The sequence below is a fragment of the Staurois parvus genome, unplaced genomic scaffold (assembly GCF_062004578.1).
Source record: "Staurois parvus isolate SC_StPar_1 unplaced genomic scaffold, SC_StPar_1.0 ptg000441l, whole genome shotgun sequence".
NCBI lineage: Eukaryota > Metazoa > Chordata > Amphibia > Anura > Ranidae > Staurois > Staurois parvus.
The window spans coordinates 1,137,501-1,165,076 of NW_028318237.1; the positions used below are offsets into that span (position 1 = coordinate 1,137,501).

General features: G+C 43.4%; 1 protein-coding gene across 1 annotated transcript in view; it reads right to left on the bottom strand.

The window, feature by feature from the left end:
- The window catches only part of LEPR (leptin receptor), a 154,896-nt gene that overhangs the window by 68,431 nt on the left and 58,889 nt on the right, over window positions 1-27,576 (bottom strand). The window contains exons 3-5 of the mRNA XM_089687952.1: window positions 20,479-20,793; window positions 15,905-16,028; window positions 4,032-4,210 (exon numbers count right to left, since the gene is read on the bottom strand). Coding sequence (XP_089544078.1) covers window positions 4,032-4,210; window positions 15,905-16,028; window positions 20,479-20,793 — 618 coding nt within the window. The remainder of the gene's footprint in view (window positions 1-4,031; window positions 4,211-15,904; window positions 16,029-20,478; window positions 20,794-27,576) is intronic.

The following is a 27,576-nucleotide window of genomic DNA, read 5'->3' on the forward strand; positions in this document are numbered from 1 at the left end:
TTACACGAATATATACATGAATCCAACTTTTTTAATATCAACATATACAGTATTAAAGCAATCTCATACAAAGATTTGATTTAAAGCTGAATTCCAGGTATGTTTTTTGGCATAGTTACATTGGTCCAGCTTGGATCAATGTACAGTCATGGCCATAAATATTGACATCCCTGCATTTCTGTCAGATAATGCACAATTTCACCCCAACAATTGCTATAATTACAAATGTTTCAGCATTCTCATGTTTATTTCTATTGTTTGTATCGGTATGACACAAAAAAGTGGAGAAAAAAAAAGCCAAATCTGACACATTTCACAGAAGACCCCAAAAATAGGCTGGACAAAATTATTGGCACCCACAATGGACTATTTGGTAGCACACCCCTTGGAAAAAATAACTAAAATCAATGGCTTCCTGTAACCATCAATGAGTTTCTTCCACCTCTCTACTGGAATTGTGGATTGCTCTTCTTTCACCAACTGCTCCAGGTCTCTCAGATTGGAGACTGTTGTTTTGAGATCTCTCCACAGGAGCTCTATGGGATTGAGATCTGGACTCATTGCTGGCCAGTTCAGTCCTCTCCAGCGCTTTGTTTGAAACCATTTCTGGGGGCATTTTAAAGTGTGCTTTGGGTCATTCTCCTGCTGTAATGACCCATGACCTCTGACAGAGACCCAACTTTATGGCACTGGGCCCTATATTGCACCCCAGAATTCTTTGGTAGCCTTCAGATTTTATAATGCCATGCACACGGTCAGGACATCCAGTGCCTGAGCAGCAAGGCAATCCCAAAACCTATAGTGAATCTCCACCATGTTTGACTGTAGAGACTGTATTCTTTTCTTTAAAGGCATCATTGCTTTTTCTGGAAACAGTAGAATGATGGGCTTTACCAAAAAGCTGCCATTTTGTTTCGTCTCTCCACAGCACATTCTCCTAAAAGGATTCTGGCTTCCTCAGGTAAGTTTTGGCAAACTCCAATCTGACTTTTTTATGTTTCTGTGTCAGCAGTGGGGTCCTCCTGGTTCCCCTACCGCAGCGACCCTTTTCATTCAGATGGCGACGTATAGTGCAAGCTGACAGTTGTACCCTGTGCCTGAAGGTCAGCTTTAATTTGTTGGAAGGTGATCGAGGTTCTTTATCCACCATTCCAACAATCCTTCATAGCAATCTTTGATCAATTTTTCTCTTTTGCCCATGTACAGGGAGATTAGCTACAGTGCCATGGGCTGTAAACTTCTTGACAATGTTTTGCGCAGTGGACGCAGGAACATTAAGATCTCTGGAGATGGACTTGTAACCTTGAGATTGTCCATGCTTTTCCACAAATTTTGTTCTCAAATTCTCAGACAATATTTTGCTGCTCTTTCTCTTCTCCATGCTCCATGTGGCACACAGAGACACACAACAGAAAGGCTGAGTCAATTTTTCACCATTTAACCTGGTTGCCGGTGTGATGTCTATATTGTCAGCGCCTGTTAATTGATACAGGTGAGTATAATTACAAATTACAGGAGCATCACAAAGTTGGAATGCAATTATTTCTTACAATTGTGAATAGATGCCAATAATTTTGTCTGGTCCATTTTTGGGGATTTGCATGGAATGTGTCAGATTTGGCTTTTTGTTTGTCATACCGATACAAATAAAAAAAATAAACATGAGAATGCCGAAACATTTGTAACTGCAACAATTTTCTGGGCAAACTGGTGAATTATCTGACAGAAATTCAGGGGTGCCAATATTTTTGGCCATGACTGTAAATATTCATATGTCATACTTGAGGGACTATTGTGGGTGTGGAGAATCATTGTAGTATTTGTTGCTACTACAGTGATCCTTGCTGTCTTCCAGGACCCATATCGAGCAGCTTCCCTGCTGCATAGTGAACACAGGAGGTCACTCACTTGGCACAGGTGCCATTCAGAAGACGCCTTGCATGAATACAAAGCACTCTCTGGTTGGATGAGGTCGAAAGGCTGGTGACATCACAGTCACCCCTCATCCGCTCAGAGAACATTTTGCATTCATTTAGAAAATGCAAGGCATTCTCTAAATAGTGCCTGTGCATGGGACATGGAAGACAAAAAGGATCATTGTGAAAGTAGTGGACACTACAGTGATTCATCACTTACACAGGGATTGACCGGGTATGGTATATGCATACTTACATTAATCCAAGCTGGACCAATGTACCTCTGTAAAAATATCCATACCTGGAATTCAGCTTTAACCTCCCTAGCGGTATGATTATTTCCAATTTTTGGTGCTGAAAGCGGTACCATTTTTTTGCATGGAAATATGTAGTTTTGTTTTATTGTAGGCTGTAATTTTTAGGTATAACTCACTGAAATCTGTCTGAACAAGAGTCTAGTAAACATCCTGGGGATGATAAAATTTGAAACACAAAATCATAAATTATAATTTAATAAATAATCATAAAGAATAATATAATAATAATACATTTAATTCAATAATGTAATCAAACCAAAAACACTGAAATGTGAAATATAGCGCCAAGTTCGCACATCACTGAGCAAAGTCGTAAAATCGTTTTCAGTGCCTGATGACGAATTTCCCCCACGAATCATTATCACTCAATTCTGCAAGTGGTTCTGATTTACTATCGCTGTTCTCTAGCCGGTCTAAAACCGCTTTTGACCTAAAGGGACGCTTTTTGGACGCCATGGACTTTTCTAAGTTTCCAGGCAAAAAGAACATTCAAAATGCAGACAGGGGACAGGACAAAGCAGTAGGGACAAAATGTATGTGAAATGGGTTGAAACAGCAATGTTTTACTATGTAAAATCGTTTTGAAAAAAATGACAATTTTCAAATTTCCCGCCGCCGCCCGTAAGTCCTGACGTCACAGGGACCGGAACACAGGAGCCGGATGCCGGCATCAGCCGGAGGAGATGGCCGGGACGCTGCAGGGGACACATCGCGGGAGCGAAGGACAAGGTAAGTGCTGCAGGGACTCCCTATGCAGCGCCGCATGGTAAGCCCGAGTGTAGCTCGGGGTTACCGCTTTTGGTACAGACATTTTACCCCGAGCTACACTCGGGAATACCGTTAGGGAGGTTAAAGTGGTTGTAAACCCTTACAAATACCCAGTGAAGTGACTGACCTTAGGTGATACCCAGAGATGAAACAAATCATCTTACATAAGTTGTACCTGTTTATCTGCAGTCTTCTCTTCTCTACATCCATTCAAAGTTTTGAATTTTTACAGCTTGTCTGAGTTCAGAAAAAAGGGGGTGGGGAGCTGAAGTTACACTCTGCAGAGCTCAGTGAGGAGAGCTCTGAGGGCTGATTGGAGGGGAGAGACTTCCCCCCCCCCCGTCACACAGCTCACAGGAACAGAGCTGAGGCTATCAATCTGTTGGAGGTCCCTCCTTGTCACCATTTTTCTCTTGGTGTCAGGAAAACTTGTCAGAAGTGACTCATGCTAATAGCAGTGGAACGAAGGAGCAGACAGAAATAATTCTTAGTGCTCTGGATTGAGACAAGTACACACTATAGAGGAATATGCTTTGTTTCGATTTCATGTCTGAGATTTACAAGCACTGTAAGATTTTTCTGATGTATAAGATGGCAAATCAACAGCCTGGTTTTAAATCGGGTTGCCACACTTTATTATTTTATAGAAAAGTTTTATTTTTTTATCCTAACTTTATATAAATTGTATTTCGTCCGGGTCTTTTTTGTGTTTTATATGTTTTTATCTATATAATTATTTCCATTTGGATACATAATCTTACTAATTATATTAGTTTATTGCGATCTTTCACATCCCTGAAGAAGAGGCACCTGAGTAAAACCTGTAACATGTTGGGTATTTTATACATCTTCTTTGACTAATAAATGAAATATTACATTTGGATCTACAAATTAGTTTGGTGCCTTTTGCTTTGTGTTTTTCACAGCCTATGTCAGAGGTACAGTTTGAAAATCAATGCGCTCTAAACCCAGGTCTCTTCTGTAATACCAATTCAAAATATATGATGTATTCAATAGAAATGTCACTTACTAATAGCAGAAGCTTCCATAGACATTGGCGGGGAGAGCACAGCATTGACAGAAGTGACAATTTCCATCCACAGGATATAGGAATCATCGTCGTCTCTTACAGGCTGTATGACACACTGACATGATTTATATCCCAGGCAATGGCAATCAGCAGCTTTTCTCTCTCCGTCCATATTTGTCCTGTATAATGGTAAAGTGGAAAGTGTGAACATTCTATATGTACAGAGCACAATCCATCAAAATGATGTGCAATTAGGAGAAAAGTTCAGCGGTAATTTACAGTTGATGGCGCATATAGAGTGGAGAACAACCCCATTACCTGCTGAGTGAGCTTAATAAATTCTTCCCCTGCTGTGAGCGCTGTCACCGAAATAGTAGAGACTCATACAGGAACATATGTCCTATACAGGTTACTATGTATCATATGAAACCTAACAAAAGCTAGGTGGATGGCACTGGGATCTTATTTTTTTGGAACACTAAAGATTTCCCAAAATATGGAATTTTTCCATGGTGTTTTAAAAGTAAACTATATTGTATTTTTTCTTCTCCATAAGAAGGAATAGGACTTTGTTCCTAATGGGATTATGTATCCCAACGAAAGATAACTTCTCCATAAGAAGGAATGGGACTTAGTTCCCAATGGGATCATGTATCGCAACGATAGATAACATCTCCATAAGCAGGAATGGGACTTTGTTCCCAGTGGGATCATGTATCCCAGTGATAGATAACATCTCCATAAGAAGGAAGTGGACTTTGTTCCTAATGGGATTATATATCCCAACGATAGAAAACTTCTCCATAAGAAGGAATGGGACTTAGTTCTCAATGGGATCATGTATCCCAACGAAAGATAACTTCTCCATAAGAAGGAATGGGACTTAGTTCCCAATGGGATCATGTATCCCAACGATAGATAACATCTCCATAAGAAGGAGTTGGACTTTGTTTCCAGTGGGATCATGTATCCCAACAAAAGATCTCTTCTCCATAAGAAGGAATGGGACTTTGTTCCCCTTGGGATCATGTATCCCAACGATAGATAATTTCTCCATAAGAAGGACTGGGACTTTCTTCTCAATGGGATCATGTATCCCAACGATAGATAACTTCTCCATAAGAAGGAAATGGACTTTGTTCCCAGTGGGATCATGTATCCCAACGATAGATAACATCTCCATAAGAAGGAAAGGGACCTTGTTCCCAATGGGATCTTGTATCCCATCGATAGATAACTTCTCCATAAGACGGAATGGAACTTTGTTCCCAATGGGATCATGTATCCCAACGATAGATAACTTCTCCAAAAGAAGGAATAGGACTTTGTCAATGTGTGCACAGAAAAAGGAAGGAACCAGTCAGGAGAGCTTGCAGTGGCGGATGTGCAGCTCCTCTGGGGCTGTACAGCATGGGTGGGTGAGTATAAGACATCAGGTCTATGCTAATGAGGTGGACGGGTTAAAATTGAAGAGTAACTTTACAACAGTAGTCTGTGATGTGACTTTCATACTTTATATGCTAAAGCAGGCTGAACTTCAAGGGATTCCTGGGAATTGGATAACATTTAAAGGAGAAAGTCAGCTAAATAGTGACTGCAGACAAATCTGAGGCAGTCACTGTTCAGGTATTGGCTAGATGTTGGCTGTTAGAATACAGTAGCTGGCAGTGGGATATTCCTATCCTAATCTATGGGTCTCTCTCATTCAGCCCAGGGGCCATAGCCAGCTGTACTCTCCTATACTATGCTGGACTACATGCTCCTATTTATTTCTGCAGTGCAGCAGGGAGAATGCAGGCAGGGCTGACAACACTGCTTGGGATTTCAGTGCAGCAGAGGCAGCTTTGTTAGTTCACTACAGGAAGGTCAATGGATCTCTAGCAGGGTTAGCAGGTATTTTTCTTTATTTACAATATTTAAATGTTTTAAATAGACAACACATGGGGAAATCTTACACATGCAAACTTTAAAGAAGATCTTCACCCACCAAAATGTTATCCCTCTGTTCCACCCCTCCTCCAGTCCTCATACATTTTTTTTAAGCATTTGTCCAGTCCCATCCCCCTTGCATATCATTTGCCTAAGTGAATGACATGCACTGTGCTCCCTTTCTTCTTGGAATATTTGAGTAATAGCCTTTCATTCAGGAATGGAGGAGAGGGCAAGCCTATTGACGTGTCATTGGAAGGCATGCGGGCTAAACCTGGAACAGCTGTCAGCCTATCATTGATGTCAGAGCAAAACATGGTGGCACAGGACCAAGCGCTGCCAGAAGAGAAGAGGACCTCAGCTGGACAACTCTGGATCTGTTGGGTGGGTGATTATCTGAAATGTGCTGAACACACCACCAGCAGGGGTTTAAAAAACAAAATATGGGGGGTGGGGTGAAAATTGGCTTTAAGCTGTCTAATCAAATACAAAATTATTTAATGAACAAACAATGATGTGCATTTTATAAAACCATGGTTGTCCAGGCCGGGCATTCTCAACCAGGGTTCCTTCAGAGATTGCTAGGAGTTCTTAGAGCTGCGGTTGATCGACCTCTAATTCGATGGTACTTGCATAGTCCTGGCATCAGTGCCACTTCAAAGAACTAGCTGCCTGATACCAACAATCTGTCTGTAAGGGTGGCATTCTGACCACCACTGTAAGAGGGGCAATTTTCCCACATCCCCCCCAATGTAATGGTAATTTTTCCCACTGGCCACCAATGTAAGGGGGCAATCTTCCCATTGGCCAGCAGCTTAAGTGGCATTTTTCCTACTGGCTACCAATGCAAGGGTGCAATCTTCCCAATGGTCACCAACGTAAAGGGCAATTTTCCCACTGACCATCAATGTAAGGGGCGATTTTCCCACTGGTCACCAATGTAAGGGGGCAATCGTTTCACTAGCCACAATGTAAGTGACATTTTCCCCACTGGAAACCAATGTAAGGGGCATTTTTCCCACTGGCCATCAATGTAAGAGGGCGATTTTCCCACTGGCCACCAATGTAAGGGGACAATTTTCCCACTCGCCACCAATGTAAGGAACATTCTTTCCACTCATCACGAATGTAAGGAGCATTCTTCCCACTGGCCACCAATGTAATCGGTATTCTTCCCACTGACCACTAATCTAAGGGGTATTCTTCCCATTGACCACCAATGTAAGGAGCATTCTTCCCACTGACCAGCAATGAAAGGGGCATTTTTTCCATTAACAACCAATGTAAGGGACATTCTTCCCACTAACAACCAATGCCACCAATGGAAGGAACATTCTTCCTACTGACCAGCAATGTAAGGGGCATTCTTTCCACTAACCACCAATGTAAGGTGCATTCTTTTCCACTGACCACCAATGTAAGGAGCATTCTTCCCACTGACCACCAATGTAAGGTGCATTCTTCCCACTGACCAGCAATGTTAGAAGCATTCTTACCATTCACCAGCATTCTAAAGGGGTCCCTCTTCCACTGACTATCAATGTAAGTAGTATTCCTCCCACTGACCACCATTCTAAAGGGGGTCCTCTTTCACTGACCACCAATGTAGGGGGCATTTTTCTCACTGACAACCATTCTAGGCAGCCCTCTTCCACTGACCACCAATCTAAAGGGGCCCTCTTAGAGCTGTTGATTGACCTCCTATTTGATGGTGCCTGCCTAGCCCTGGCGCCAATGCCACTTGGCAGAACTAGCTGTATGACAACAATGATCTGTCTGTAAGGGTGGCATTCTGACCACCACTGTAAGGGAGGCAATTTTCCCACTGGCCAGCAATGTAAGGGGGCAATCTTCTCACTGACCAACAATGCAAGGGTTATTATTATTATTATACAGTGTTTATAAAGCGCCAATGGTTCGCTCGGCGCTGTACATTACAAAGGGGGACAGAACATGTGACAGAACAATACCAATACAATGCAAAACATGAGGGGATCGAGGGCCCTGCTCCTTGGAGCTTACAATCTAGGAGGGAGGGGATGGTGGTACAGGAGCTGTGGGGGATGGAGTGGTAGGAAGAGTGGAGGAGGTCGGCAGGTTAGCAGGGGGTGGGGTAGGCTTCCCTGAAGAGATGGGTTTTCAGGGTGCGCCTAAAGGAGAGGAGAGTAGGTGATAATCTGATGGGTTGGGGCAGGGAGTTCCAGAGGATGGGTGACACCCTGGAGAAGTCCTGGAGGCGGCCATGGGAGGAGGAGACCAGGGAACTAGAGAGAAGGAGGTCTTGTGAGGAGCGGAGTGTGCGTGTTGGGTGGTACTTGGATATTAGGTCAGTGATGTAGTTCGGGGCAGTATGGTGGACAGCTTTGTACGTCAGTGTTAGGATTTTGAATTTGATCCGTTGCGCAATCGGAAGCCAGTGGAGGGATTGGCAGAGGGGGGTGGCGGAGATGGAGCGGTTGGAAAGGTGAATGAGTCTGGCAGCCGTATTCAGGATGGACTGAAGCGGGGATAGCCAGCGGCGAGGCAGGCCAGTGAGGAGGGAGTTGCAGTAGTCGAATCGTGATATGATGAGAGGGTTCAATCTTCCCATTGGTCACCAATGTAAGTGGCATTTTTTCTCACTCACACCCAATGAATTGGTTATCGAAGGGGTTCCCGGAGACCTGAAATTTCTGTAGGGGTTCTTTTTAGGGCTAATGGTTAAGAAAGGCTGCTCTAGGTACTTTAGGATTTATGAATGTTTTGAGCAGTTGACAATCTCTGTATCAGCGCAGTTTACTTTTAATGCACTAGAAGAGACCAATTAGCTTTTTACGGTGAAGTTCACTTTCAGCTGTGCTTTGTAATAAGATAACTGCAGGACAGAGAGGGTTTTCAAGTGCTTGAAGAGCTTGTATATCATAATTGCTACATCGATAGACAGCAATCTTCATTTCTCGGGAAGAGAAGTCTCTGCTCTGCTTCACATATGGTACAGGACTTTGCAAGAAAACACCGACTTCATTTTCCCGGAAAAGCACATTGCTGGGATCTTGGCATAATAAATATAAATAGTTTACGGCCCAGCGCGTCATGCGGACAATGGGGTGCTTTGAATCTTTCTCAATCCCCTGCAAAGGGACATACTGTTCCATTTGGCTTACCTCTCGGGTTTTGTGTTCGAGCCACCGACATATTGAAACAATTCTACATAAAATTCCATACAAAGAAAGAAGTTCAACTAAAACACAGGGATTCAAAAAGTTTCAGGGAGGGGAGGGGGGCATACTAGTTCAAAGCAACCAATCGGATGCCGCTTTCACCTTCTGACCTCAGCTAGAACAATTAGAGCAAAAACAACTTATTTATATTTCGAGGAATATTTCAACTTTTTTAGGTTTTAGTGTGGAATTGATCACAGTTTATTGGCGTTTGCATTTATGAGCATTGAAGTCTGTTAGTTGATCATGTGTGGCAAATTGTAGTTCTTGGAATTGGTTCAGCCAATTAGCTGCAATTTTGTTACATCAAGGGCTGTATTTATTAAAGATCTGCATAGCTGTGTATCCAGTGAAACTGCATTTAAATTAATTTTGCTTGAATGGGGAAAATTTGATTGTTCTCAAGCTATTTTGTCTGCATTTCAAATGTGTGAATGCGGAACATACTCCATTATGGCCACTAGATGGGGCTGAGGTGCATACTTATTTCCTATGATAGTCAGCGCCATCTAGTAGCCATAATGTGGTATATTTCACATTCACACATTCAAACTGAAGAGAATATAGCCTGAGAAAATTTAGATTTTGCCCCCTTTCCCACATAAAAAAATTGCAAGAGGTTTCAGTAGATGAACAGCAATGCAAAGTTTTTTTACACCCTAAAGTGTCTCTCACACAGATTCAAAAGTCTGTTCTCTAGCCATCGTTTTCCACTGCTTGACTGTTACTGTTTTGTAGATAGGATGCCTACAAGTTGGGTTTTGTTTTAAGTCAGTGATTTATTCTGCCCAGGTAAAGAAGGGGTTAACAAGGGGTCTCCTCTCCTGGGCTTTTAGGTCCTGCCTTCCATACCCAGTGTGCTATGAAAAGGGGGAATGAGACCCACAGAGAGCCCACTCTTGTGACTCGTGCTTGCTGCCATGGACTGTAGTGGCTATGAAGAATCTACCTCGGAACACAGGGCTACCAGACAACTACCGTTCTATGGGAATTTCCATATGTGTACTCATGCCTGTGACAGGAATGCCTGGGCAGATACAGTTCGACAGCTAGGTTGAATCATTTGCACTTCATGTTATTTTGAACTCTTTTAACCTCCCTAGCGGTGTGATTATGTCAGTATTTCTGTGCTCAAAGCGGCACATTATTTTCAATGGAAATATGTTGTATTTTTATTGTAGGCCTGTAATTCTTAGGAATAACTCACTGAAATCTGTCAGATTCTAGTAAACATCCTGGGTATGTTAAAATTTGAAACATGAATTATAATATAATAAATAATCATAAATAATAAGAATATAATAATAATAAATTTAATTCAATAATGTAATCAAACCAAAAACACTGAAATTTGAAATATAGCGCCAAGTTCGCACATCGCTGAGCTCAGTCGCAAAATCGTTTTCAGTGTCTGATGACGAATTTCCCCCACGAATCATTATCACTCAATTCTGCAAGTGGTTCTGATTTACTATTGCTGTTCTGGTGTAAAAACCGCTTTTGACTTAAAGGGACGCTTTTTGGACGCCATGGACGTTTCTCAGTTTCCAGGCAGAAAGAACAGTCAGAATACAGGCAGGGCGCCGGACAAAGCACTCGGGACAAAATGTATGTGAAATGGTTTGATACAGTAATGTAACACTATCAGATTTTAGTGTATTGAGTGAATGTCAAATTTTTACATTTTTGAATTTCCCGCCGGTTCTGTCCCCCGTACGTCCCAACACTCGCAGGAAACGGAATCCGAAAGACGGATGCCGGCATCGGGCGGACGAGATGGCCAGGGACGCTGCAGGGGGGACATCGCGGGAGTGAAGGACAAGGTAAACGCTGGAGGGATCCCAGAGCAACGCTGCAGGGTATTCCCGAGTATAGCTCAGGGTTTACGCTTCTGGTACTGAAAGTTTACCCCAAGCTACACTTGGGAATACCACCAGGGGGGGTTAAGCACCTTCAGTAAAGCTTTTAAATTTTTTGAGCCTGGTTTGAAGTTATTCAAAGAGGTGCACGGTAGATTTTGGCGTATCAGAAGAACAGGGTCTATATAGCACTATGGGGTATGAAGAAAAGCCACTACTAAAGCTTAATTCAGCAAGACAAGTAGGAAGAGGATTGAAGTTGCTATGGGTAAATGTTAACTAGTGAAAAGTACATAACAGCCAATTATGAAGCATAGTACCCAGCTTGGCTGCAGGGTCCTCCAGTAGTGGGGGGAAGGTGCGCTGACTTTCTTTCACAGCAGTTGGCTCCCTGAGTTCTGGACCAAACCTGCGTTATGGATGTAGGGCTACCCTTGTGAGGGCCACTGTGTTATAGGTACGCCTAAGCTCTGCACAGCTAGGCAACAGGTATCTTTCACACAGACTTGCATCTAGGAGACAGTAACAAGTCCATGGCAGGGGCGGACTGACCATTTGGAAACTCGGGCACTGCCCGAGGGCCTGGGGTCAGTAGGGGGCACCATGAGATGCCCCTGGTACCTTTTTCATAGGCTTTTTTGAGTTTGGGCAAGGACACAGGGGCCCCATGATCCCCTATTGCCCGGGGGCCCCATGAGTTGTCAGTCTGCCCCTGGTCCATGGGCTTGGTTTTGTTATTTTATTAGGGGAAATAACTTGGATAGAGAAACGGGGATTATGGCATGCCCAGTTTGGCTTGAATCAACAAAGGGAGGGACAACTTCCTTCCTATGTACAAAAACATATCCTGGACTGTTCTTTTCCTTGAAAGTCATCAGTCTTTGCGGATCAGTAGCAACAGCCGTTTGTGGGCGAGGAACTAGCAGCCCCTCAAAAATCAGCTTAGCTTCTTGTAACCACATACAGAGATGTCTTCTCTCTCCCATGTAGAACTGCTCCCATCTCCATAGCCTACAGACACTGCCAGCCCTCCTGGCTGCTCAGAAGATCTCCCAGAACAAGGATAAAGATTTAAGCCCAGCGCTGTCCTTTAAAGCTTGCTACATGTGGCAGTCTTTCTCCTTGTATATCCCAGGGAGCTGATGTACTCCCTCTGTCCTCTTTGCTCCAGGTCTCAATCCCATTCATGCTGCACTGCTGGATGTATCCTCCTGAGCCAGCCCAGGCCTAGGGGACCCCTCCCAGGCACCGACAGTCCCCGCAGCACTCATCTTCTACCCAACTCTTCTGTCAGCCGGACTCTCCCATATTTATGGGCCAGTCTACCACTCTACCAGGGCCTCCAAACCTGGGATTGGCAAGACTCCCATAAACATGCATATTAGGTATCCATCCCTTCCTGCTTACCAACTTCTGGGAGGTTCTATGGTCCTCCAGAGTCAGGAGGAGGTGAAAGAGCCACAACCTGTTAAGTCATCCAGCTGACCTGCCAAAACCCGACTTCAATCACAGACTCACAGTTACCATAAGTCATACACAATGATTTTACCTGCAATACACTACACTATTCTAGTAGCACACTAGAGGGTGCTAAAAGGAGACCCACAGCCTAGCTGCATGGTACAGGAGAGAGTAAAGAGTTAATGAAGAGCATGCATGAGGTCCTCACAGGCTCTCAGCGGGACCCCATTCTGTCACTGGGAGTGAGGTGGCAGAGGTACACTGGACTGGTGGAAAGGACATGATCTCCACAATGTCCCTCCTAAATGCAGCATCTCACAGACAAGGTGTGTAGTCACACAGGACAGTACATTCACAGAGAGACTCTGTAGATCATACAGCCACATACGGTGTACAGCTCATCTCTAAGCTGGAGTACGGCCATAATGTTGCTTGTGCATAAACGTAGCCCTACCTGATTCCCGAACATTGAAAAGCTCGCACACACAAGGCAAAGGTACCTCACATGCGGGCGCGAAGGTAGGCCCCGCCCAAAGGTCGATCAAAGGCATCACAGTTGTTATGAAATGGGCTTTGAGACCTTCTGTCATACCGCTCAACTTTCTGAGGTGAGAAAGAGGGACACCTTCTAGCTAAAGTATGTAGGTAATGGACACATCCCTGACAAGCAATGAGTTACACGGACTATAAGAACTAATAAATGGGTAAAAGTGCTTTTATTCACCACTAGTGTTCCTTTATACTGACTTTTCCAAAAAAACTAATTCAGTAGCTAGGGGTACTCCCATTCAACTGGACCTGACCTGTAATGGTGATGATATTTCATAGCTTAGCCAAGCCTTTTCTTATGTTCCAATGAGAGTCCGGACCTTACCCTGTATTTACTGTATATTCACACAGGAAGCACAAACACCTGAATCCAATCACCACAGAATATGTCAAGGCAGATGTTGATTGTCCGGAACAACTTCAATAATTTAGAGGTTGAATTACTTAGTGAATTATAACACTTTTGATAGTTAATAGTTATGGAGCACCCCCTTGCAAAGGTTGATAAGCCCATTTCTATGCCAGGGGGCCCACTGCAGATCGTGGACCTGAGGGGGTTAAGTTACCTCTACTTTGTAGCTAGGGAACATGTCGCCATATTGTGACCTCCATGGCCAAAAGGTTGTAAACAATCATGTGGCCCAAAGTCCATGTGAATCTCACAGTCCTTAGGAACTTCACCTGCATCTGTTGAGAGACTTTTTCGTTTATTTTCCAGGACATGTCATCCTCCACATGTATTCAGGTGCAATCTACATTCTCCACTGCAGGTGGCGCTCATCAATAACAGCAATGCAGCTGAAGGAGGGAGTCAAGAGAAAGTGGGGTTCTCTATTTCCTCGGTCCCCTGGAGCAGCGATTTGGTTGGCTATGCTGGATCCAGGTGACCCTGGTGGCCATCTTGGGTCATGAAGAGTCATGAAGTCCCTGTTTAGATGTGCATTTTGCGAGTGGCTAGTGTAGGGAAAGGACACCCCTCTGTCAGGGACAGAACTAGTGGTAGGTTCTGGAGGAGTCGGGAAAGCGTAGGGCCTAAGTCTTCAATGTCTGGAAGCCCTTTTTAATTTGGAAAGGCCAGGCTACACTCTGCTGTTTTTGACATGTACTGTCTTCAGCTCAGGCCTACTCACTGCTGACTCTCCGCTTCATCTGTTGTAACAGCGCCCAGGTCAGATGAGCTCCCCGCTGGGCTTGTTGTACTGTTTTACAACATTTGCAATACATCATTTTCTGCAATCCAGGACTCTGCAAGGTTTCTGTTTGGCGCACCATTCTGCACCTACCCAACATGCATTCTGATGGTCAAAGGAAGAACACCAGTACAGATACCCTCGCTGTTCACACACCTACAGGGGTATACACACCCTTCACTCCATCTTCATCACATTCATCACAGCTTCCCCATTACCAGAATGTCCAGTAGGGAAATTTACTTTTCTGCTTTCTTTACTAAATGGTAAAATGGTATTACAGGGTCCAAATAATGGTAAAGGATTAACATCTTTTCCACACTTCCCTTGTTCTGGCGCCACATGTAGAGGGCACACAGGATGGCAGCTCTGGGAACATCGGCATATAACACTCTCCATACAGCTCTAGGACGCCAACCTGTGGTCTTTCCTGCCTCCCCCGACACCTATCTATGGAGTGGTACTTGGTCTCCACCGCTCCCAGTCTCATATCTGCCACTTGGCCCGCTCCTCCACCTGCTGGCTCACAAGCAGCCAAGATGGCCAACGGCATGGACACAGGTAACACAGACATGAAGCCCCAGGCTGCAGACACAGCGATATCTCTGGCAGAGGATCAATGCAGCAAGATTGCACAGGCTGTGGCTGCACTACTGTCTCCAACAATTACAGCGGCAGTGGACAGAGCAGTTTCCATGGGCATAGAACAGCTCAGGAAGGAACAGAGTGACCATGGCAAACGACTCAAAAGCTGAACAGCATCTATCAGACCTAGGAGATGAAGTGCAATCTACCCAATCAGCTGCCTAGCAGGCCTCCCAAACAGGCAATATACCCTGGAAAAACTTGATGATTTAGAATTTTTTTCCCACAGGAACAACTTAATGATTGTAGGCCTCTCAGAATCCAACAATTCCAGCTCTCTGATGGAGTTATGCTCTATGCGTATTCCTGGAGGAAATGCCTAATCTCACAACCACCTCCTATCCAGTTGCTTCCAGGAAACAAGGCAGCCCGTGGAAAGACTCGCAGAAGAGGCCTTGTTATGCTCAAAACCTAGGAACTTCCAAGCTCGCCTAACCCAACGCCAAGAAGCTTTGGAACTTTTATCCTTCAGGTCATTTGAGTGCTTGACAAACATCTCTTCCATAGTGTCAATTTAACCTGTGATGAGGAACATGGTCATCAATGATCTGGGCCTTAGTCCGTAGCCTCAAGCTGCATTCACAGAGTTACTATACCACTTAACTGGAATGGGCCCTAAACTGGCTCCCGTTGTAGGGAAGACATGTGGGTTCTCCTACAACCACCTGCTGGAGCTCTCCATGGTTCTATTCTTTTCATACACTACTACATTAGCATCTCCACCATCAATATCTCCATGTATTTCCTGCCAGGGGTAAGGAATGCCACCTCAAACTGACTGATGCCAGGATGGGGTCTTGTCCTAAAAAGTATACAAACCCTCCTTTACAAATACATTTTTAGAAAGGTCAACATCAGTCCAAAAAAAGGGATCAATTAAGGAAGACAACAGAACAGAGGAATTTGGTTTGGTCCCTCCAAATGATGGAGAGTTGGAAATTCTGTAGAAAGCCTGTGTTACAATATGCATTAGCTGTCATGTATTACCCATCAGGTCCCATAGAAGGATTTTTTCCAGTATATTTGTGAAGGTTCCGTACCGAGCATAGTACAGGTTAAGCTTGAGCTCCTCATTCATATCTGCCTCCTCCTTCATATATTGTATCTCGCAGGTTACATGGCTGCTGTTCTCCCTCCTCCAGAGAAGCAAGTTCCACGAGTGATCTGAGAAAGAGAAAATACATGATATACTACAAACTTCCCAAAGCAACCAATCAATATTCTAGTTTCATTGCTTTAAAAAAGCAATTTAATTGGCTGGTATTTGTGTCCACGGTATTATAGAATAGCAATTTTTTTTATTTCTCTTTTGTAGGCTTTTTTATTTGTACATAGATGAAATCCCTTTAACCCTTTCGCCGTTTTTGCAGTTCTTTTTTTTGCACACGTTTAAAAAAATAATGTTAGGCCTGAAGGGAGGAGAGTGAACGAACCCACTGGGCACCCGCCATGGTGCTCCCCGGGCCCACAGATGGGCAAACAAGCCCAGATACATGGTAGGAGCATGCATGGGGTGCACCTGTACTGGGGGCTGTGGAAGCAATCGAGGTGGCAGCTCAGCCGATTGACTGCTTTCACCTGACAGGCAGAAGTCTGTAGTCACCAGATTGTGTATAACACCCCGGTCACATCGGGTGCGACTTGGCATGCGATTTGCATGCCCTGCGACTTTCACATCATATGCCAAGTCGCACCCTACTGTCCGCTATTAGAGCGGTCATATCGGTGCGGTTCCGACTTGGAAACTGAAATCGGCAGGTCACCCAATTTTGAAATCGTGCAACTTCACTGTAAGTCGCACAATTTCAAAATCGACTTTGATGTGACCGGGGGCTAAAACCCCTGTGGCGGCAAAAAGGGTTAAAGGCCAATCCACTCAAACGTAATATTTTGGTTACAGGTAGAGCCTAGTGGGTTCAGTTGGCCCCTGTCTTGGATACTCCAACAATGAGATCTCTCTGCTAGAAGTCCCAACTCCTGTTCCTGTTCAGTCGGGAGTTCTAGATGTCCCCATCCATCTTTGTGTATTTCAGGTCCTCCTGTTACACTCTGCATAATGTAAATGAAAGAGGTACTAAACCCAAAACCAAAAGGTAATATATTGCAGCTTACCAATCCTTAGATGTGGTGGTTGCATTAGTTTTCTTTTTTTTTTTGGCTTTTTGCCTCTCTGTTTTCACCTGGTGATCTGGCCAGTAACACACCTCCTATATTAGAGCGCCCCCACTCTGGATGACGGCACACAGGAGGCACATTTGGACAGCAGCAGTCAGTCTAGGAGGAGGGGAGTGTTAGACGTACTAGCAGGATTAGATACACTAACAAAGTTAAGTCAAACTCCAGCTACCACTGCAGTTACACAAGCAGTAACAGCAACAGTTTTGTTCCTTTTCAGACAGCGGTTTTACACAAATAAATAAAAGCTGATCATTGTAAGCACCCCTGTCAGTGGTAATTGGTTTGTCTTAACTCTCTAATAGCTACATTTGCAGGACAGCTTGTTCTTTAAAAAAAACAACAACAACAAAGAAAGAAAGCCTGAAAAAGAAAACAAATGCAGCCATTACATCTAAGGATTGGTAAGCTGCAATATGATAAATGTTTGTTTAAAATAGAATTCGATCAGTGATGGTGGGAACTCCTCTAGGTTTGCAGACCCACCAATAGAGTCTCCAAAAGACAGAAGAGACTGTCAGGTGCTCTAACTCTCCGCTATCTACAAACACTGAAATGCCAATTTTGGGTAGACTGGTCCTTTAATAACAAGGGATTTAACCCCTTCCTGCCCAGCCCTGGCATCTGTTTAAGTCAGGGGTGGGCAACTGTGGCCCTCCAGCTGTTAGTGAACTACAAGTCCCATCATGCCTTTGGGAGTCATGCTTGTAACTGTCAGTTTTGCAATGCCTCATGGGACTTGTAGTTCTACAACAGCTGGAGGGCCACAGTTGCCCACCCCTGTTTTAAGTGAATCTATACACCAGGGGTGCAGGACGGTCTTCCTGATCACATGACCACTGTGATTAGCTGAAAGATGAATTGTGATTGGTTGCTGTGGCTTTCTGGACTTTGCACATCATACTGATTAGGCTAACCCCTGTGTCACGGACCAAACGCATGCCCACAGAGACTAGCTAACCGAGGCGTGTACCGCAGCTTGGGGTAATGAGGGGGACTTACTTTGAGCATATAAGACTGGCCGTGATACACTTTCACAGCCCGCACTACCTCTGGCCACCACTAGAGGGAGATTCCACTCCAATCCAGCTGGCTGACCACACACAGGCAGATATGAATCTTATATACAATCTGATACACTCTAAGGCTGGCCACACATTATACAATTTTCTTGAGAATTTTGCTTTAGATTTACCAAAAACCTTATAATATGAGGTCACACCTAAACAACACTTTCAGTTGTATCCAGTTAAGCAGGCCCTTGCACTACACAGTTGAAGGTAAATCTAAACGAAATTGGACAGAAAATTGTATAGTGTATGGCCAGCCTAAGGGTTGTGGAGCACTCTAGCAATTGGCACACCCTTTTAGGATTCCTCCAGCTATCCTATAAGCTAGAACCCCGGAGTTAATCATTCTTCCACTGTCCACACACCCCCACACCATACACACAACATATGGTAGCTTGTCACCACCCAACAGTTTGTCCACAGACTGTTCCACTGGGCCACCACACACACACACAGATCTCCGTCTGGCAGATCTGCTACTTTACAATCTGCATGCAATTTGCCAACACGCAGTGCAATTGCATACAGATTGGCAATGAATTTAGACTGAGCACTTAGACACTACAATACAACAATCTCTCCAGGGAAATGAGCCCGAGCTTAGTACACAGAAGTCACTTATTAATTTTATGATTTAATATTCAAAAGTGGGCAGTGCATAAAATATATACAAAAGAAAAAAAGTTACAGAAAATACAAAAAGATAAAAAGACACACAATTGGCTATTCACTATGAAATAAAAAGAGATTAAAAACAGAAATAAAGCTTTATCCTACGACTGGAGCAAGTCAAAGAAAGTCCGCAATTCGCCAGTCATATGGAACTGGCTCCATACGAATCACACCGTCCATATCTCAGGGTCCTCAATTTATTGAAATATGGATGTGGGCTGGACTTTAGCCCTTGGCCAATCAACCCTGGGGGGGTTTTCCTGTACCAGCCCATAGGACATTCTGTGTTCTGAAGTGCGCAATCTTGAATGGGCCAGAAACAGTCCGGATCACCAGGTCAGGGATAGAATTTCTGACACCAGCACATCATTCCGATTGCGATAGTAACAAACACTGTTCCACTGTCACAATCAGGCGCCATATAACCATTTTGTGCATTTCTCTGGGATTCTACAGAGGCTACAAATACACTTTTACATATAGATGAAGCCTACAGTGTGTCCAATCGGAAAGAATTATTCTGCAACTAATATTTTAGCTTTTATGAGAGATGAAATAGATTCTTCTGATCTGTGGATATAAATCAGAGCTGGCAGACCTTTGGGAGCCCTCTCCTGGTCCCCTACGGTTTCTTGAACCTGATATGACTAGAGCTCTTCTTTTAGATTTCTAGAAGGTGGCAAACTCTGGCTACATGGGTGAGAATGTTTTATTGGCATCTAGGTGTCACCTCCAGCCTAGAAGCTGCTCTGTCCTTTCAGATGCTAATTGGTGAACATATGTCTCTGACTGAATAGTGAGCACTGATCTGTAATAACATGGAATGAAACTAGATCTACAATTACATATTTCTACTGATCACATCACATCTCAACTACCCGAATCTTACATTTATGTTACACCCTGGTTCACACCAATGCGCTTTTTAGTGCTTTTTGCAGAAACGCACTGCAGTCCATTTAACATGGTTTCCTTTGGGACATGTTCACATCTATACTTTTTTTTAACCGCTGATGCATTTTTGGAAAGAGTCATGGACTTTTTTTAAATGCAAAAAGCAACATTTTTGCTACAATAGAGTTCAACAGAGAAGTTGCTGAAACGCATGTAGTGTGTTTTTACAGCGTTTTTACCACATTGTCCTGCAACAAAAAATTTCTACTTTAACAAAAAAAAAAAGCTAAAATAAAAAACACAAACCGTGGTAAAAATGTGGCAAAACGCGGCAAACATGCACGTGTAAAAATGCAAAGCACAATGCAAAAAGCATAGGTGTGAATCAAGCCTTAGACATGTCTTGGTGTACACGGCTGATGAACAAGTAAATAAAGGATGCTAGTAGCATGGGGGCAGCACAGTGGGTAAATGGTTAGCACCTCCACCTGGCAGTACTAGAGTCGTTAGTTCAGCATCCAACCATGGCATTGCTTGGCTGGAGTTTCCATGTTCTTGCTGTGCCTGCGTGGGTTTCCTCCAGTTTCCTCCCACACTCCAAAGACATGCTGGTAGGTGAATTGGCTCCTGTCTATATTGTCCCTAGTATGTGTATGTATGAATGTGAGTTAGGGACCTTAGATTGTACGCCCCTTGAGGGTTAGGGACTGATGTGAATGTACAATATATATGTAAAGTGCTGCGTAGATGACGGCGCTATATAAGTACCTGAAATAAATATGAAAATAAATAGTAAAACTTACCTGCTATATGTATGGCAGAAGGGAGAGCAGACAGAATTTGTGTCTTTAATTCTCTGTATTCATCATAAATCGATGCATATTGATCACTGGCGGTCCACAGACACAGTACTGAAGTGTTCTTGTTGCCCTGACTGGTGCATTGAAATTTCCTGAAGCTCAGGAGGTCACTTCCCTCTAGAAGAGTGCTGACACCCTGTGCTGGCCTTCCATTGGTCGGGGTGTCTGGGGGTTCCTCAGTCAACAGAGACAGAAAGATGCTGGATGGGGGGATCTTGTACATCTCAGGTGATGCCATCGCTGCTATTAGGAGACATTCTGCAAAGGAAGCGCAGAACATTAGCAAGATGTATAAGTCAGGCAGCACAGTGGCTAAATGGTTAGCACTTCCACGTGGCAGTACTGGGGTCATTGGTTCAAATCCCAGCCACAGCACCACCTGCCTAGAGTTTGCATGTTCTCCCTGTGCCTGCATGGCATGACGTTTTTACAGCGTCTGTTTTTGGCGTTTGACGGTTTTTTCTACAGCCAGTAAAACCCCCCAGCATGTTATCCTATCCTTATTATTATTATTATTATTATTATACAGGATTTATATGGCGCCAACAGTTTGCTCAGCGCTGTACATTATAACGGGAGACAATACAGCAACAATACAGTTCAATACAAGAGGGATAGGAGGGCCCTGATCCTGGGAGCTTACAATCTAAGAGGTGTTGTTTTGTTTCTCTTGTTGAAGTGTTACTAAACCCACAACAGTAAGATCAGTCTGTAGATGCAGTAAAGCATGCTTGTTATACTCACTGTGGAACCTAAGGGGTTAATCCTCCACATTGTGTAAAAAGGCTGTTTGATCCTGTCTTCTCTGTTCCTCCCCTTTTTCAAGCAACCACCACTTATCTGAAAATTGAACCGTAGGCATGCACATGCTCAGTTTGGTGTGCATTGCTAGAGAGGTTTTTTTTTCTCTTGGGAGAGTGCATGTGATCAGCACAGGGACAATCAGCGCTGTCCAAACAGAGGTCAGGGGTTCTGCATCCTCCTAGATCAGAATGAAAACTCCTACAAGGTTTAACCAGTGCTCTGCTGGACACTGATAGAATTCACAAGACTGCTATATACTGCTGATGAGAAAAGGTATTTAGCAGTTTATATTTACTACAGTAATTGCATTTCCATGTTGTGTGTACTGTGGGAGGCAAGATACAGTGAATGCAGGGTCTGGGGAGACCAGATATAGTGAATGCAGGGTCTGGGGAGACCAGATATAGTGAATGCAGGGTCCAGGGAGACCAGATATAGTGAATGCAGGGTCCGGGGAGACCAGATATTGTGAATGCAGGGTCCAGGGAGACCAGATATAGTGAATGCAGGGTCCGGGGAGACCAGATATAGTGAATGCAGGGTCCGGGGAGACCAGATATAGTGAATGCAAGGTCCGGGGAGACCACATAGAGTGAATGCAGGGTCCGGAGAGAGCAGATATAGTGAATGCAGGGACCGGGGAGACCGGATATAGTGAATGCAGGGTCCGGGGAGACCGGATATAGTGAATGCAGGATTCGGGGAGACCAGATATAGTGAATGCAGGGTCCGGGGAGACCGGATATAGTGAATGCAGGGTCCGGGGAGACTGGATATAGTGAATGCAGGGTACGGGGAGACCGGATATAGTGAATGCGGGGTCCGGGGAGACCAGATATAGTGAATGCAGGGTCCAGGGAGACCGGATATAGTGAATGCAGGGTCCGGGGAGACCAGATATAGTGAATGCAGGGTCCGGGGAGACCGGATATAGTGAATGCAGGGTCCGGGTTTAGTAAAACTTTATTTAATTTTTGGGAGGTACAATTTAATTTTTTTTTCTTTGATGCTAAAATGGCTTTATGAAGGATCCTTTGTTCCATGTGAACGAACTGTATTCTGAATACAAGTTCATTGATCCTTCACTTCCTCCATCCTTTTACACATATAACATAATAGCATTTAGAAACTGTTTTTGTTTCCTTTTTTTTTTTTTTTACTTTTTTTTTACTTATTGAGTTTTTGTATACATACACAAGGCTTGCAAAAGAGAGTGTAGTATTGGGGGGGGCGCCCCACAGTGCCTTACCCTTCCAGCTGACACTGCTGCATCTCCCAGACCTTGCAGACATGTTGGAGTTTTGCGCAGTTGAAGTATACTCTCGGCACTCTCAGTGTAAGAGCCCATATTTCTCTTTATGTGTCCATAGGGCCAATTACAAACACAGCTGCATCGGCCTGAGTGCGTTTAAATGGGGGAAGAGGAGATCTTACAATTACGGAGTCTATGCTATGGATGTATATATAAATCTCTATGATAAATAAATGTGTATATAATATCGGGGGGGGGGGGAGAAATTTGGCAGCAAAAGGGTAAAACATCACCACCAATATATCACATCCACGCTTATCAGAGTACCAGAAGATGTTGTATAATTCAAACTGTCCACAATGAACAACCCCATAAATCACAGATTGACTTTTCAAACACTCATAGGGGTCAATTCAGAGTTAAATAATGACTGAAAAAATGTGGTAAAATAACGCATGCAGTAAATTATTTGCAATTCCCTAAGAATTTTACGGTAAATAACTCTTGCGGTAAAATATCTGTTTTGTGGTAATTATCACATATTTTCATGCGGTTATTTATCACACAGTAGCAGCTTGTTAACCACTTCCTGTCCGGACACTTTCACCCCCTTCCTGTCCAGGGCAATTTCCAGCTTTAAGCGCTATCACACTTTGAATGACAATTGCGCGGTCATGCAACACTGTACCCATATGAATTTTTTAGCATTTTTTTGAGACAGATAAAGCTTTATTTTGGTGGTATTTATTCACCGCTGGGATTTTTATTTTTTTTGCTATGTAAATGAAAAAGTCCAAAAATTTTGAAAAAAAAGTGTTTTTCTTATAAAATTTTGCAAATAAATAATCTTTCATCATAAATCTTGGCCAAAATGTATTCCGTTATATTTTTAGTAAAAAAAAAATAAGCCAATTAGTTTATAACCAAAAATTAAAATTTAAAAAAAATTTATTTTTTTTTAATTTTTTTTTTATATTATTATTTATGTTTTTTTTTTTTTTGTTTACATACTGTCACCCTAGCAGTACAGTGTCACCATGGTGACACTGTACTGCTCGTGGGGGGTAATGAAGATTTTTTTTTTTTTTTTTTTTTTTACAGTGATTGCTTTTACACCCATATAGGATGTAAAAGCAATCATTTTTCTTTCTCTCTGTCTGCATTCTTGCAGCCATTGAGAAATACTGAGTGAGCTGTGATTGGTCACACCTTGTCACATGGTACAAGGCTGTTGTGAATAGCCTTGTACCATGTGACCTCTGTGATCATTCACAGATTTCACACGTAGTAAGCAATGATGTCACAAGTGACATCTTGCTTACTACTTTGCATGTGATCACTGATCGGTGTTTCACTGTGTCCGGAGGACACAGCGGGCACTGGATCGCGGTGCTGCGCACTCCCAGGGAGCACGCACAGCTAGAAAAGGTGGGTGCCATTTATGAATGGCAACCCGCCCCTGGAGTGCCACCACCCTGCCGTTTATAAACATCAGGCAGACGGCAAGTGGTTAAAGAATCCAGCGGCAGTGTCCTTAACCACTTTAACAGCTCGTCCCTCCAGCTCGTCCCTCCAGGATGGTGTCATTTGATGTCCTTCCCGGATCGCGCTTTGAGCGTGCCCGCAGGGCCACGCTGTGGCGAGATCTGTCACCGGCCGTGTACCTTGGACACGGCCGATGACAGATCTGTGTACCGGCCCCTTTGCCAGTACCATGTAACATGCTGTGACCAATCACAGCAGGTCACATGACAGATGTATACAATGGATGGCTTCCTTTCATGCCATCCATTGTATACAAGTCTGTCTAGCTGTGAATGGTCACAGTGATCACATGCACAGGCCGGGCCAATCACAGCCCATCTGTGTCATGTGATTAGCCGTGGCCAAATCACAGCTAATCACAACAAACAAGAACATGAATGAATCGATTTCATTCAGTTAAATGCATATTTATAGCAAAGAAATTATTTGCTATAAGCAATCAAATTGTGTAAAAAAATAAATAAAAATACTGATCACTTCCCCAAAGTAGTACAATGTTACTATGATAACATTATACTACTTTGGTCGTAGTGTAATATGAAAAAAAAAATCTTAAAAGAGAAAACAATTTAATAAAAAAATAAACAAAATTGAAAAACAATTATCAATTTTTTTTTCGTACTGTCGGCAATCAGTGTCCCTGATCACCGCCATACCAGTTATATGCTGATACTGTACTGCACTGGTGACAGTATGTAAAAAAAAAAATTGTGAAAATAATTTTTTTAATTACTTCATTTTCTGAAATATTATGACAAAAAAATTACAACTTCAAAAAACTCGCCATGCCTCTTATGAAATATGTCTGACTGTCTACTTTGCAAAAAGGGGTCATTTGGGGGATATCTGTACTGTTCTGACATTTGGGGGATATCTGTACTGTTCTGACGTTTGGGGGATATCTGTACTGTCCTGACATTTGGGGGATCTCTGTACTGTTCTGACATTTGGGGGATATCTGTACTGTCCTGACATTTGTGGGAAAACTGTATTGATCTGACATTTGGGGGATATCTGTACTGTCCTGACATTTGGGGGAAAACTGTACTGTTCTGACATTTGGGGGATATCTGTACTGTCCTGACATTTGGGGGATATCTGTACTGTCCTGACATTTGGGGGATAACTGTACTGTTCTGACATTTGGGGGATATCTGTACCGTTCTGACATTTGGGGGATATCTGTACTGTTCCGACATTTGGGGGATATCTGTACTGTTCTGACATTTGGGGGATATCTGTACTGTCCTGACATTTGGGGGATATCTGTACTGTCCTGACATTTGGGGGATCTCTGTACTGTTCTGACATTTGGGGGATATCTGTACTGTCCTGACATTTGTGGGAAAACTGTATTGATCTGACATTTGGGGGATATCTGTACTGTCCTGACATTTGGGCCTCAAGAAATTAGATTGGCTGTCAGTACTTCAGGATTTTATCAATTTTCAGATATATCCCATCGTTTGTGAACTCTATAACTTTCCTACAGACTAAATAATAAATACTGATTTGGGTTATTTTCACCAAAGACATGTAGCAGAATACATCTCGGCCTAAATTTATGAAGAACAATTATTTATTTGCAAACTTTTATAACAGGAATAAAGAAACATGTTTATTTTTCAACATTTTCAGTCTTTTTTTGTTAATTTAGCAAAAAATAAAAACCCCAGCGGTGATTAAATACCACCATAAGAAAGCTCTAGTTGTGTGAACAAAATTCTAAAATTTTAGTTTGGGTAGTGTTGCATGACCGTGCAATTGTCATTCAAAGTGTGAGAGTGCTGAAACCTGAAAATTGGCCTGGGCAGGAAGGGGGTAAAAGTGCCCGGTATTGAAGTGGTTAATGCAGGGAAAGTTTTGCGTTTAGAGCCAATTAAAATGTACAGAACAGTTGGAGCTTTGATTATGTATCGGGTAACATGCTGCTGCCAAAAGCGTATTTTATTTTATATGTTTCTGCTAATAAATCATAACAGGTTTGGCACATATATTAAAGTGGTTGTAAAGGCTCAAGATTTAACTTTCTATGTGCAGCAAACCAACCCCCCCCCCCCCAATACTTACCTGAGCCCCCTCTTGATCCAACCACATGCATCACAGCATTGGCTGTCCGGGGTCTCACCCTCCTCATTGGCTGAGACAGCAGCAGTAGTCCTTGGCTCCCGCTACTGTCAATCACAGCCAATGGGGAGAGAGCAGGGACGGAGCAGAGACACGAGGTCCGTGTGTGACTGGACTGGGGAGGGAGCCTGCTCTGGTGCCCCTATAGCAAGCTGCTATGGGGGTACTCGGCAGGAGGGAGGGCCCTGGAGTGCCGGCAGGGGACCCAAGCAGAAGAGGATCAGGCTGTTCTGTGCAAAACCACTGCACACAGTAAAGTAGAACATGTTTGTTATTTAGAAAAAAATGCCTTTAATATCTAAAATAAAAAACAATCCAGTACTTGTTTTATCCCCCCATCCCTTACACTTACCTGGCTCCTGTCACACAGGGTTCTGCTGCTGTCAGTTAAACTCCTTTGAGAAGAGAGAGGGGGCATGGTTTACTAGCACTGTGTGTGTCTATGGATGCGCACAGCCCAGCTCAGGAGCCCATGTGCACAGGTGCCCCCTTAGCATCTGGCTTGCTAAGGTGGCACCTGGAGCAGGGAAAAGCAGACAGTGTGGGGGGACTGCCACAGAAGACGTAAGGGACTAGTCTGTGCGCCATCATTGCACAAAGCAGATAAGTATATTATTTTTTTTTTATTATTTTTTTATTTTAAGCCAAAAAAATTTTTAGTATCACTTTAACATTTATCAAGTCTACAGACGACTATACAGGGGAGATTGGACTAAAGGAATCAAAAAGCCCTGCAGCCAAATCAGTGCATAGAACTACTTCACATGGCTTTCATACACCGCACTGATGATGGTTAAGAAGCCTGAAACAACTATCTACACACTCCTGTCTCCTCACTGCAGGCCTACGTGCTAAATCCTGGTGGGGCGATTCCAGGGGAAAAAAACTGGTGACAGTTACAGCAAAGAATTTTGAGAAACCAATGGGGTTTTCGGCCCATCTCCACCATCAGAAGCTTTCTGGTACTTAGATGGCTCACCCAGGGAGAGTCTACGTCACCTACCAATGGGTATCATAACACTGCTCAAAAATGGGTTTTCTTGGACTACTCTTCCACATATGTTCAAAGAAAACAAGGCAAAAAAAAAGAAAACAGTTGCATTCATTAACAAATACAGGGGTACCTAGGGTAGCACGCCCTCTTCCCTAGGTACCTCCACAATTGCCTTACAATGAAGTCCACCCTGAGTAGTGTGGATGTAGACGAGAGGCCTTCTGATCAGTGCTCATGAAAGCACGCAGCAGTAGGCCTCATTGTTTTATGACTTCACCTAGCAAGAAATCTATTGATTGATACTACGCGCTTAGCAGAT